Source organism: Leptopilina boulardi, unplaced genomic scaffold, assembly GCF_019393585.1.
Source record: "Leptopilina boulardi isolate dan_hultmark-lab unplaced genomic scaffold, ZJU_Lbou_2.1 LbouV2_41, whole genome shotgun sequence".
NCBI lineage: Eukaryota > Metazoa > Arthropoda > Insecta > Hymenoptera > Figitidae > Leptopilina > Leptopilina boulardi.
The window spans coordinates 996060-1010087 of record NW_026137985.1 but is presented as its reverse complement, the minus strand read 5'-3'; the positions used below and the strand labels follow the sequence as shown (position 1 = coordinate 1010087).

Below are 14028 nucleotides of genomic sequence, written 5' to 3'. Positions count from 1 at the left end.
GTGCCTCTGACTACCCCTAACCCCTTAAGTAAGAACTTTCAACAAAATACTTTTGAACTTGAATATAAAGATTTTTACACAAAATTTGAACTCTCTTATCAGGGATGTAAAACGTGTTGCCCCACGTTGGGCGCCAAATTGTAACGTATTTTTCTCGATTCTAAAATTACCCTAAAACTTGATTTTTAAATTTTATTATAACAAACAACAAATAATACTAATTATCAAAATTACTAACTTGGACGAAATTGGATTCAAACTTTAATGCAAAATGACTTGATTCAGAAACTTAATTTATGTTACTTTAAATCTTAGAAAAATCAAATAACAAAATCAGCAATGCACATGGCATATAAGAATATTAAACAAGAATTACGATTTAATCTTTTTTACCACTCTTGGACAATCAACAGTGTTGGTAGAGATCGTTAGAAAGCCCCTGACCATTGATTTTCCGTGGCTTGACTTTGAAGATTTGTTTGTTGGTATTATTTTGTTGTTTTGTTAAATAATAATTTATTTTATTGCAGATTTGGAATGTCAGTCGTGTTGGTAGAAATCTTTCGAAAGCTCCTGACAACAGGCTTTCCTCTTCGCCAATTTTTTATTGTTAATTTAAGAAGGACCAATCGTATTGGTAGAAATCGTTAGAGAGCGCCTAACAATTGGTCTCCCAAAATTAACAATTTTTAAATAAATTTAATTTTTAATTACGATTTAATCTTTTTTATCTTTCTCGCCCAGAGATGCAGATCGTTTAGGTAGAGACCGTTAGAAAGCCCCCAACAATCTGCACTTCTCAAGTTTAAAAGACTTGGCTTAGAAGATTTTGTTGTTCTGAAATTTCCTTATATTAAAATAAAAAAGGATCCTTTTTCTTACCAGTTTAAAACTGTTCAGATAAAAGAGACAGGAACACGCATTTACTTGGCTTATATAGTTGCGTCCCTATTTTTAATTTTCTGGGGTAAGTAAAATTCAAAATGTGCGAGTATGTATAACCGTCATTGTATCTGATGGTTTTAAATATAATTATTTATTAATTCATAACATTAAAGATATTGTCATTGCAATATTAAATATTGTTACATTAATTTCACAATTTTTATAATATAATTACCATTTCCTAATGTCATTTCCTTCCCAATTGTTAAGGATGTAGTATTTTTTTCTTGTATTGTAACATTTTCCTGAATATTTGTTATTTCCTCTAATTGCTGATGATCCCTTATTTCAGATTCTTTTGTAATTGCTAATTTTTATTAAACAAATTATTATTATATTACATGTTATGAAATTGAATATATGGAAGATATAATAATTGAATAATTAATGATAAATCATATAAATTTTACCATTTTGTATAGTCAATTCAGTATTTTCAGTTAGAGATACAATTGTTGCTTGGGTTAAGTTTAATGCGTTTTCTTCCACTACATTAATAATCCCAGTTTCCTCTGATTTTTGGCTACCCGTAACCTCACATGGTTTTGTACTTTCTAAATTTTTGTTAATAAATTTTATATTATATTCTGCTTTATGATATATGAAAATTTTTAATATTTGTAATACAAAAATGAATTAAATGAAATATAACTTATACTTTTTAAACTATAAAGTCATAATTGAAGTCATAATGGGGGTAATTTATTTATTTATTGAAATTTATAGAATAGTTGATTGTTATGAACATTAGCAAAACGTTAAATATGTACAATGAAATTTATTTTTAAATTATATTAATATTAAATTTAAAAAATGACTGTTTATTACTTGATTGGGAATCATCATGTTCTTGTGCAGGTGTTACGGTTGTGGCAGAATCATCTACATTTTGTTCGACATTACTTCCTTCATTGCAATTGTCTTCATTAATATCAAAATGTATAACCGTCATTGTATCTGTTGATTATTAATATAATTATTTATTAATTCATAACATTAAATATATTGTTATTGCATTATTCAATATTGTTACATTAATTATACAATTTTTATAATATAATTACCATTTCCTAATGTCAGTTCCTTTCCAATTGATAATGATGTATTATTTGTTTCTTTTATTGTTAGATTTTCCTCAATATTTGTTGTTTCCTCTAACTGTTGATCGTCTCTTATTTGAGATTGCTTTGTAAGTGCTAATTTTTATTAAAGAAATGATTATTATATTACATGTTATTAAATTAAATATATGTAACATAAATTAATTGAATAATTAATGATATCAATTTTACCATTTTCTATTGTTAATTCACTTTTATCATTCAGGGAAACAGTTGTTGCTTGCTTTAAATTGAAAGTATTCTCTTCTACAACATTCATAATAACTGTGTCACCAGATGTTTGACTGTCAGTTCCCTCATATTGTTAAGAATTTTCTAAATGTTTTTTAATAAAATTTATATTATATTGTACATTGTCATAAATAAAAATTTTTCATATTACTAATACATTAATTAATTAAATGAAATATAAATTTTACCTGTCACCAGATTTAATTCTTCCATGTCCTTTAATGAGAAATTAATTTTTTGTGATAAATTTATTTGTGTAGTTTCGACGACATTCATATTATTCATTTCCGATAATTCTTGATCATCTATTCTTTCACAATATTGAGTACCATATAATATTTTAAAAATTATTTAAAATTAAATAATTGTATATCGTAAACTTTACTTTAATAAAATAGTTATAAATAATTTAATAATATTATATATAGAGATTACCTGTTTGTATATTTAATTCAGTAGTGTCATTTAAAAAAATAATAGTTTGTTGCATTACATTGATGTCATTATCGTTATCCATATATGTATTTCCTTCAGATGTTTGAAGTACATTTCCCATATTTAAATTTGCTAAAGATATGTAAGAAACATTTATATTTCATATTATAATTAATAAAAATTTATGATTATTTTATAATACAATTTTTGACTATTGAAATACCATTTCAATGCCCCCTTAAACAAATGAATTTTTTTTAACATAAAAAGAATTTTATTTGTTTTAAAAAAAAATTAATTTGAATTGGCAAAAGGAGAGAAAGAAATTTTTTTTTTTTTTTTTAAAGAAAAATTGCAAAATTTGACTCCAAAATGCCCCTCTAAACGAATGAATTTCTTAATCTATGAATAAATTTATTCGATCATAAAGAGAAAAAAAATTTATTTATGATATTTACAATGCTGAGCTATTATGCTCCTGGGGCTCAAAATCCTCAAATTCGTCCTCATAATCTTCTTCTACCTCATCGTGATTCAAGAATAATTCATATGAGTCTGATTTAATTACGGCTAGTTCTTTTTCTAATAACCAATCGTCAAGTGAGTACAGTTGATTTATTTTCGCCCATCCCACATAATGATTATTAACGAATTTTTTTATATGGAAATCTACCGCCATATCTTTTATGAAGGCTTGGAATCTGGAATTAGTTCCAGACTCCCAAATCTCACGGCGCGGTGGACATATATCGCTAAGTGCTATATTGAGTGTAAATTTAGGGATTATTAAAAATTTATAAATTATATGGAAGATGTTGTTTTTCTATATATGTTTATTTTTTTTATCAAATTTTGTTGTTGTTGTTATTTTTTCTTTTTTGGTTTGTGTAGCCTTATTGGCTACTTCAGTTGTTATTATTTTATTTATGATTATGATTTGATAGTCGCTGGCAGAGATGGATAGAGGGCCTGCCTCTTCTGTTGCGCCATCGCACACAGTGCTCGTCGCCTAATTTTTTTTATAATTAATGCCATCTATAGAAAAAAAAATAAAAAAAAGTTTTCTTTTGGCTATAAAAAAAATATGTAGAATTTTTATTAATGCATGCATATTTTACTAATTTAAGGTTATTTTATTCTAATCAATAATAATTATGATAATACTAATTTTATGATATGTTATATCACTGTAGCATACCTCAAAATTTAGTTAATCATAAACACGATTTGTTTTAATGATCACGAAACAGAATTGAATCAACTAAGTGACAGTTTGTACACTACTATTTTATAAAAAATAATCATGCATAAAAACGCGTAAATAAATATTAATGCAAATAAATATAAATACAATTCAAAAGCTTTCCAAAAAATTTGGTGAATTCCCACTCGAAACATTTTAACGTAAATAATTTTAATTTTAAATAAATTATTTAGATTTCAATTTTTAGACTTTATTTATCTCAAGACGTTAACATAAAAAATTATAGAATTATTAGATTAATATTAGTTTATTATTCAATATACTATTGAAATACCATTTCAACGCGCCGCGCGCTATTTGTTTAAACTAATATATTTCAAAAACTAAACAAGGAATCTTTCTGCAATTTTAAAAAAAACTTCCTTATATACCAATAAACAAGTGACTCACTGGAAGTTCTTTTAACTTTAAACATCCCCGCAGACTTTCTTTCGGCAAAGACAAGAAAACGTCGTAGCAGACATTTCTATATTTATAATATTCCAAAACGATTCCTTAATTATTGTCGAAGATACGACAATTTATGTTTTAAAATTCAATGAAATTTGTAAATAAAATATTTACAGTTTTTTAACTTTATTAAATAAAATATTCGTTCTACAAAAAAATGTTAAAGGAAAAAAAGATGCGCCTTCTTATTTACTATAAGGTAGTATTTTTCAAAAATCAAAATTTCAAATTTTAATTTTATGAACATTTTCATACCTTTGACTGGCAAAAAAGTAACTCGCCGAGCGATCGTCCCCTTATTGTATGGGAGCCCTCATTTAACTTTTTCCTGGTTTAGTTATTTTCCATAAAATAACTTGACTTTTAATTGCAAATTTTTCTGGTCTTTCTTTGTAAATTTTGTTACTCAGTATTGCGATCGTTTAAATCGCACTTTTTTATATTGAGTGTTATTAATATTTCGAGTAATTTTATATATTAAACTGAGCTCCGAGTTGCGATTATCTAATATAGTTTTGACAATTAAAAGGAGCGAAAGGTTTTATTAATTTATTCGCCCTAATAGTCACACTAGCATATGATTTCATCGTGGTTGCGTTTTAAGAACTTCCTTAACGTAACCTCGGTTATTTTCTCTCCATTCGTTTGCTTTCTGACAATTACCCAAACTATGTCTGTCCGTCTGACGTTCGACTTAATACTCCCTGCATTTGTCAGGGAATATTCACTCCTTACCAGACGGTGAGCAACAATTTGCGGCGGTAGAATTAGCAAAAAACTATGGAAGGGTGATTCTCCTGGTGGGCACTTTGTGGGTTTTCGCGGTGTGCGGCTTTGGTTTTAGCTGTGACGAGGCGGAGTCTGGCGTGTTCGTCGCCGGTGTTGCGAAGTAAATTGTGAATCATATTTCGTCGCCTGCGACGGCCTTATCTTGCAATCGACTTCCAACTGTCCTAGGTGGAATTTTCCTCTCTCTTCCGAACTCGCTGCATAGCAGCGACATCCTCTTCGTCCGGAACATGAAAGGTTACGTGTTCGGCATTAATGTCAAGAAATAACAGTGGGCGGACATTTTCTCTCATACATATTTGCCGGTATTCATTGGACCTATAAGTATAGTCATGTTTAGTTTTTTTGTTAGTCTTTAGGGCCTCTGTCTCTACGAATGAGCATGGATTTTCTACCAGCGAGGGTAATAATCCTTCAAATTTGCTTTGCGAGATTCACGACATCTATTCTATTCTCACACTTTGCATCGAGTTCTTGACGATTGTCAAGAAGTGTTAATTGAACTTTTCCCATTCGGCTTTATGGGTATTAAACATTTTGCCTCCCAGGAGTACTCGTTCAAGATCATCGCGCCTTTTTATAGATTCGAGATCTATAATTATGGGTCGATGATCGCTTTCACACCAGTTCTCGATTACTTTCCACTCTTTAATGAATCTAACAACTTGGCTCGTGCAAATTGATATATCAATATTGCTCTCGCCAGTATTGCAGATACCACGTACACGTCAGACTGATGCTGACTTGGCATAGCGTCATGACAGTCAGTTTCTTGTCAAATAGAACTATTGCAGACCGTAGTTGCTCGTCGTTCTTCGAACCAATTAAATTAAAAAATTTGCCTTCTGCAGAGTAAGGTTTTTGAACGAGACCGATTTAAATTCCATTTTTGTCTAACAGCTGGCCTATGGCTGAAGTAGTGTTCTTGCCTTGGCCAGCATTAAACTGCATCAAACGCAAGCCACGTATCGAAATCGGACTAGGTTGTGTTACCATAGTCTGTTCGGCTTAGTACTCGTTGTACGGCCGCTTTTTGAGCTGGACAGCTTTTACTTCCAGCTCTATGATCAGACTTTTTCTTCGCCTTCTTGCACGCAGGGCAAGTCGGCGATTTGTTTGCTGCCTTATCAGAGCATTCGCTCGCTTTGTGACCCTGTTTAGAACAGAAGTTACAGCTGAGCTCTTTCTCCGTGCAGAATTTTTGCACGTGGCCGTAACACTGTCATTTAAAACACCGTGTCGCGGCCGTGAAATCTTCTACTCGGCAGGCGGACCACCCGATGTAGACTCGAGATCGGTTGGTATCACTCCCCTTAAGTAGCTGTTCTCACACATCAGCTTGTTGACGATGTTAGAGAGCACTTCCACGTGCTCCATCACCTGGCAGCTGACGTCTTTCGAGACCTCAGGCGACTGTTTCAAGAGGTTAAGGAGGGCCGTTTTGGTTGATTTCGCCTTCAACCTTTGGCTCTGCTCCTTCTTCTCTACTTTCGACATTGCTTCCTCGGTTTCCTTTTCAAGGGAAACCGAAGAAGTCAAGTCGTTCTTAGTAGTCGTCATTGTGCATGAGTTTTCAAATGAGGGATGGGCCAACTTCGTTCACCCATTTCAAGGTAAGAAAACTCAGAGTCAAGTCTTGTCAACCTTCACGTCTGTTCAGGATGTGAATGCTCAAAGTAGCCGGTGTACCTCGGAGCAGCCCCCCGATTCAGAATAGCAGGGACCTACTTCGTGCGACACACGACACTACTGTAACCGTCGGATTTTCGACTCATGGTCAGGCAGCCAGGTTAGCCGGATAAGAAAAGCCGGGCCTGTATACTGTACGCCACCCAGGGACGTCATATCCTGTTTCTACTCTGTATCCTCACTGGGACAAGAGAAAATTCTACCATTCCAGATTTCCAGTTTGATTCGACAGGGCTCTCTGTGAGCATGTCCCAATCCATGGGGTTAAGAAGGTAACCCTTAAAGGCGTTCCCTCAAAGTCAACGTCCATTACCATTATGTCTCTCGGTTTCTTCACTGTTGACACCTATAGACTTTTGGAACGCCCGCGGGGCGGCACAGCTCTGCCAGCTCGGGTACCCCGGGAGCGCTAGGTCCCGTAGGGAGGACAGGTCCTCCCACCCTGGGGGAAGTAGATAGGGACATAGCCTTTAATGTTTTACGTGCAGGATCTCCCTATACAGGTATACCCACACGGCCACCACGAGTCCAACCCATGACCGGACGGAGACAAGTCTCCGCGGGCACCTGTCCCCGTGGTACCGTTTATACTCTGGTAAGAGTCCCGGTCGGGAATCTTACCATTCCCAGCACCGGTCGGTCAGCAAAGTGCAACACACACTTTAAATTCACACACATTATTCATACATACGGAACAAACAGCTTTTCTCACATATACACACTTGAATCATTCACACATTTATCTCCACATTCACACATTTGCAATTACTCAAGCTCTCGCTCTGCAAATTCACACAAACAATCATAATACTCTTTCTTACTCAACACACCACTCACATTCCATTCTCCAGGTCCTCCAGTTACATTCATACTCTCCAAATCTCTAAATCTCGCATTCATATTACAATCACACATTAAGACTCCCATGTCCTGTCAGCAAGTAGGTCACCTTTAGACCTGGATTAAACAGTTTACATTTACCCACAAATCTAACATCACTTATCCATTTAAACGTCACTTTACCTTTATCACTAGCATTCCATCTTTCCTGCCATACATCATGCGCTCTATCATTTACCAACTCCTTTCTCTCAATCACATTCATATCATCGTTCATATCATCATCATTTATCAGATCCATCTCATTCATTTCAATACTTTTCCTCACCTTATACCAATTCGCTCTCTTCTTACTTTCAAGATCCCACGGAAGCGATCCATAGATAACTTGCATCGCCACCTTGGAGACCGTTCTACACACTCTTGTACACGCATACAAACAAACACGCTGACATCTATTCAATTCTACACACACACAGTCTTAAGATTCAACAATTCATACCATACAATCGCACAATACATAGTCGCAGGCACCATCATCCCACTCATAACCGTTTTCATGACACACCTTTTTAATCCCCAGTCTTTCCTTAGCACACGACGCAGCATACCAACAACACCATTCACTTTTTGTCTCTTTCTATTCACATGCACTCTAAATTTCATATCAACACTCATCAACATACCCATATATTCAAAACTCTCCACAAACTTTAATTTTCTCTTTTTATCCTCACTCACCTCAACATATATCCTTCTATTCAGCATTTCCAAACTGCCCTTAAGTACCATAAACTGGTTTCATCACTATACTCGTTCTTCCTTCCACAGCCTTTCTAGTATCTCCTTCAACAATCACCATCAAATCATCCGGAAACGTAAGCACTTTCACACCCAATGCATTCAATAGATTCAACAATTCAATCATACCCAACTTCCACACAGAAGGTCCACAGACGGACCCCTGTGGGCAACCTCTCTCACAAATTCTTACAACTTCATCCATTACATTTTCCATCCATGCATCTTAACATTCTCTCAACCATCAACCTTTCCAAGATCTTACCCAGACCACTCAACAGGCTAATAGGTCTGTATTATTCCGGGTCCGATCTTGGCTTGTTTCCATTCTTCAATAACGCTACCACTCTCGCTTTCTTCCACTCTCTGGGAAAGACACCTTCATTCAAACAGGAATCAAACAAACTTTTCATATATTCAGGCACAGCAAAAAACACATGTCTCAACATCCTGGTCACTCGTGGGAAGAAATCATTCATCAACATATTCGCACTCTCTACCCATGTTCTCGTATTCCTACCATTCCTTTTCAAACCAGCCAAACCATACCTATCAAGCTTACCCATACATAACTTATACACTCGGTTCCACGGATTCCAGGAACCTTCTTTTCTCTCATATTCATGCCAGCCATACTTTGATCATTCGCATTCTCAATCCATTCATACATCATCTTCATTTTGTCCTCGGCCCCAAGAGACAGGTACTTATCGTACCCGAAGCCAGAGGCAGAGGACTCAATTAGGACCTCATACTTACTCCAGTCGCACTTCTTGTCATTCCATTTCTTCAACTCAATCACCTGCGTTTCAGCTTCACTCTCATTCACAATCATTTTCATTCTTATCGCATTATGGTCACTCAACCCTTCATCATCCAATACATCCCATTCAAACAAGCATTCATCTCCCTTGTAGAGAGATACATCTATGTCACTCTGGCCATTCGGCCCACTAAATGAATAGACGGCCGATGGCATGTTCAACACAGATACATCTCTCCACAAGATCCAGTCAGCCAATCGTTCACCCCTGTTCAAAGTTCTCCAACTCCGACCCAGGACCTTACTATGCCATAGGTCGGAGGCAGCATTTGCATCCATTCCAATCAGTACACGCTTTCCATTCACCATTTGCAACACATCATTAAGATACTGAACACATTCATTCATTTCACCATTCGGTTTACAATACAAAGATACCACATACATTTCACCAATCGCACCTTTGATCCACACACACACACCATCTTCAAATTTTACTCTCCAAGAACGTACCTACTCAAATCACACATCACCCCATACGCACCATTACAATTCAGCTGCAGGATCTCCAGATTCACACGATTCATTCTTACATTTTCAGCCATTATTACATCTTGCACGCAACACATTCAATCGCCACATATACTCAGGACAGCTCGGCGAAGTGGCTCGATGTCCTCTGGAATCAAGTCCCTTCGCTCTGCAGTTGGGGCAGTCCTCCGGGGCTTTACAGGATGCTCCAACATGTCCAGGCTTACCACACTTGTAGCACACTCTCTCAACCTTACATTCAGTCACTCTATGTCCATATCCCAAACATCCAAAACATCTTGGCACTCTTTCCCACACTTTTACTCTAAATGACAGCCATCCCACATACACACGTCCATCACGCACCAGTTTCTCCTAGCATCTCAAAGGCAGCTCAACAACTACATTCCCCACTTCATTACCATCTTTACTCATCCTGTTCACCACTTTACTTCTTTTCCTAAATTCATCAAACTTAATTTCATTTCTTAAACTCTTTTCATACATACTCTTCATGAACTCTTTATTACTCATGTCATTTGGGACAACAAAGATCAAGACACGGGGATCCATGGTCTTCGGTTTTTCAACTCTCAGACCAGCCTCTCTAAAATTAGAGCAGGACGTAAGGATTCCCCTGTCCCGATCCGTCGCCGTCTCCACAACAACTCCATCTTTAGCAGGTCTTACCTTTTTAACACAAACATCAACCTCATCCACAATTGCCTCATTCATCCTTCTTCTCACTTCCCTTGCACTCAGATCTTCATTTGCACCTCTAACAATCACAGCATAATTCCTTTGCGGCACATCCACATCCATTTCAGTTTCCTCCTTACCTAACTCATCATCCCTCAACTTTCTCATTCTCTCTTGTTCTCTGTCAAAACTTTCTTCTTTTTCTCTCACTCTTCAACCGTTTCATCTCCTTTTTACTCAACTGACTCACATTCGCGGATTCACAGTCTGTTCCCTGTGCATCACTTTCAACAAGATCCTCCCGATCATTACGACTACGCAAAGCTGAGCGAGAAGTAGGACGCGCTTCTTCACTACCATCACTTGTAGCATCTCCCTCCAGTTCTTCAGCTTTCTGTTTTTTTCCGAGGCTATTTTTAATTCTTGACATCATCTGGTTCTTACCTCTCACTCATCAGACAGTGTTTTGTCGTTAACAGAATTGCGAACAAGCATAGGAGAAATAGATAGAAAATAGGATAGAATAGGGTAGGCTAGGATAGAATATGATAGGATAGAATAGGAAAGGATAGAATATGATAGGATAAAATAGGATAGGATAGAAAAGAAGAAAGAAAATAAAATAAAGTAGGTTCCCACACTCATCACGCAATCCCACCAACGCACCACCCTTAAGTGGGAGAAGGTTAAATATGAACATTTTAAACATTAAACGCAGCTTTCGTGCTTACGATTGACATCCCTCAACCACGCATCCCCTCGCCGCACGGCTCAAGCTTAGGATTGGGGGGGACCATATAGAGGGTCCCCATCTCGCGACCAGGCGATTAAGCCAAGTCCCCGGTCAACAGATGTACAACGTTCCACTGCCCCGCCCAACAGTGGTCGTTGAAGTACACCTGTTGATTACGGTATTAGGATACGAGCAGCGTTTACTCGTACCCAGTTCAGGAGTACTGGGAGCGCCAAACCCATAAGATAATAAAATATCAGCTTGCCCCTGATACCCCTCCTCCTCCGGGACAGCGGGAATTGCGTTAATCCATAAAAATTCGTCCGAAAAAGAATTTGGGGTGGTTCGTTGTACCTGGTCTTTCGACTTACCAACGGTTTGACTCCTATAGACGTTAGTCCTCGTTCAACTTATCTCTTTCTTCAGAAATTCGCAGGATGATTCGTGACTCTCACTGTATATCGTCGTTCAAACATTCGTTCAACATAGTCATCGTTCTAAAGCACTGACTCTCACTTTGTAAAATAAAGCGGCCGTTTTCCGATAGTCTAGATAGGACATCACGGACCCCCGACAAAGGGCGGGACCTTTCCAATCCCTAGGAACTATGCAGGTTCTTGCCCGAGTTGTTATACCACAACTCACACGTCGACAATTTTAAAGAAATCTGATCACGTTGATTCAGCTTCTTCTCCATCATCTAGCTCTAAGCGATGTAAGCTATTAACGACGGCCCCACGAGTCCAACACCAGATGACCGGCCAAGGACAAGTAATTTACCGGAGCAAAAAACAAGTCCAAGTGGGCACCCGATCCCCGTGGTACCATTAGACTCAGGTGCGAGTATCAGTCTGAGGATTCTATCTAATCCTAGAGCCTGACCGCCCCTTCCTCCTTGTTAGTCGCCTTCTACGACATGTGCAGAGGGCAACGTTAGGATTATTCTACTACCGATGTCTACACGGCAAACTGAGGAGTTGCCCGCAAACTAGTTGACAAGCAACTCCTCAATCTCTTTGGCTCGGATTATATCCTTTGCCAGACATTCAAACAGTGCGTACGCCTCTTTATACATTAGGAGCTTCATTTCAAATGGCCATTTAAGGCCTTGTTGCTCATGCATCTGTCTGAGGTTCGTTCTAAGTTCGTTCCACTTAGGACACTCCATCAATACGTGCTCACTTGTTTCGGCCGGCTCGTTGCATTCGCAACTCGGGTCCGCTTTCAAACCTAATTGAGTTAGTTTCTGAGCAAATTTGCCATGTCCCGTGAGGAACTGGCTCGTATAATGATTCGGTTGTACCCAAGTGTACTTGAGTCTCTCGCTGACATCTGGAAGGAGTTTTCTGGCAACCCTAGGGAATTGCCTCCACTCCCTCTGCCAGTTTAATTCGAGTTCTCGTACGACTGATCTGATGGATGCAGCTTTTAATCGCTGAATCCATCTGTCTGAATTGTCCACGAAAATTTCGGGATCAAATTCAAACTCGTTCAATTTGAAGCTCATACCCTTTCTAATCATGTATGAATAGTGCTTCTTTTGAATCTCGAGTTCTATCGGCAGTACACCTGCCATCACTGGTAACACTTCGGTTGGTGACGTTCTACATGCACCAGTGACACCGATTAAAATAAATCGTTGGAGAGCTTTCAATTGCTTCCAGTGCTTAGCATTGAGCATTTCTATCTATGCTGCAGCCCCATAGGTGATTATCGCAACGAAAAGACCTTTGTATATTATTCTCATCGCTGAAAACTTTATACCCCAGTCTCTCCGCGCCAATCTCCGTAGCTGAGAGAATAGAACTCTACATTTCAATACCGTGGAATTAATGTGTTCATCGATTTTGATACGCTTCTCGTCAGTAGCTAGTGTAACTCTAAGATACTTGAAGTTTTTCACTGCTTTGACTGGATTCTCAGACATGAGAATTCTCGAAGGTCGATTCCTGTCTAAGTTTCCTTTCGTCAACATTATGACAGTCTTCGATAGTGACAGTTTCATTTTATGCTCGTTGCACCATTTCTCAATGATACTGAGCACTTGTTCTCCCTTTCGTTCAATTTCTCGTCTCGTATTTCCGTGGATTAGGACGGCGCCATCGTCAGCATAGACGACAATTTCAAAGCCCGCTTCTCTGACCTCTAATATCAAACCATCAAACACAGTGTACCACAGCATGCCAGCTAGCACTGAACCTTGTGCTGCACCTTTATTCACTACACGTTCAACGTGACCATTTCTGGTCTGGAATTTGACTCTCCTGCCATTTAAGAAATTTTGAATGAATCCAAGCACTCCCGGAGGACAGTCTTTTTCCTTTAATTCATGAATAACATCAGGACACCACAGGTTGTTAAATGCACCGACAATATCAATGAAGATAGCGCCGGCGTGCTTTTCAACCACTTCGCTGTTAAGGCGCAAAAACGATCGAATAGCATCCTTCGTGCATCGGTTTGGCCTAAAACCAAACTGCATTTCGGGTAGCTTAGGTTCCACAACCTTTTTTAGTCTTTCTAACGTAAGGCTTTCCAGTATTTTTCCCATTATAGGAAGAAGACATACTGGTCGGTAGGATGCGGCATCCATCGGATCTTTATCGTTCGATTTGAGTAGAGTTTCAACGTTTGCACTCTTCCACTCATTAGGGAATATTCCATGTTTTAGACAGCCGTTGTATAGAGCAATTAGCTGTTCGTTCAACACGGACCATGAGTTCTTCATCATTACAAC

At 37.5% G+C, this 14028-nt stretch overlaps 2 protein-coding genes across 4 annotated transcripts in view; one reads left to right on the top strand and one right to left on the bottom strand.

The window, feature by feature from the left end:
* Positions 1 to 14028, top strand: part of LOC127289477 (drebrin-like protein) — a 73506-nt gene that overhangs the window by 37042 nt on the left and 22436 nt on the right. The gene's annotated exons all lie outside the window — the stretch shown is intronic.
* LOC127289481 (uncharacterized) lies at positions 1607 to 2813 on the bottom strand. Its single transcript, XM_051317441.1, has 4 exons — positions 2733 to 2813; positions 2238 to 2602; positions 2010 to 2141; positions 1607 to 1902 (listed from the first exon to the last, which is right to left on the bottom strand). The coding sequence occupies exons 2-4, from the start codon at positions 2323 to 2325 to the stop codon at positions 1730 to 1732; spliced, it is 393 nt and encodes a 130-aa protein (XP_051173398.1). The 5' UTR covers positions 2326 to 2602; positions 2733 to 2813; the 3' UTR covers positions 1607 to 1729.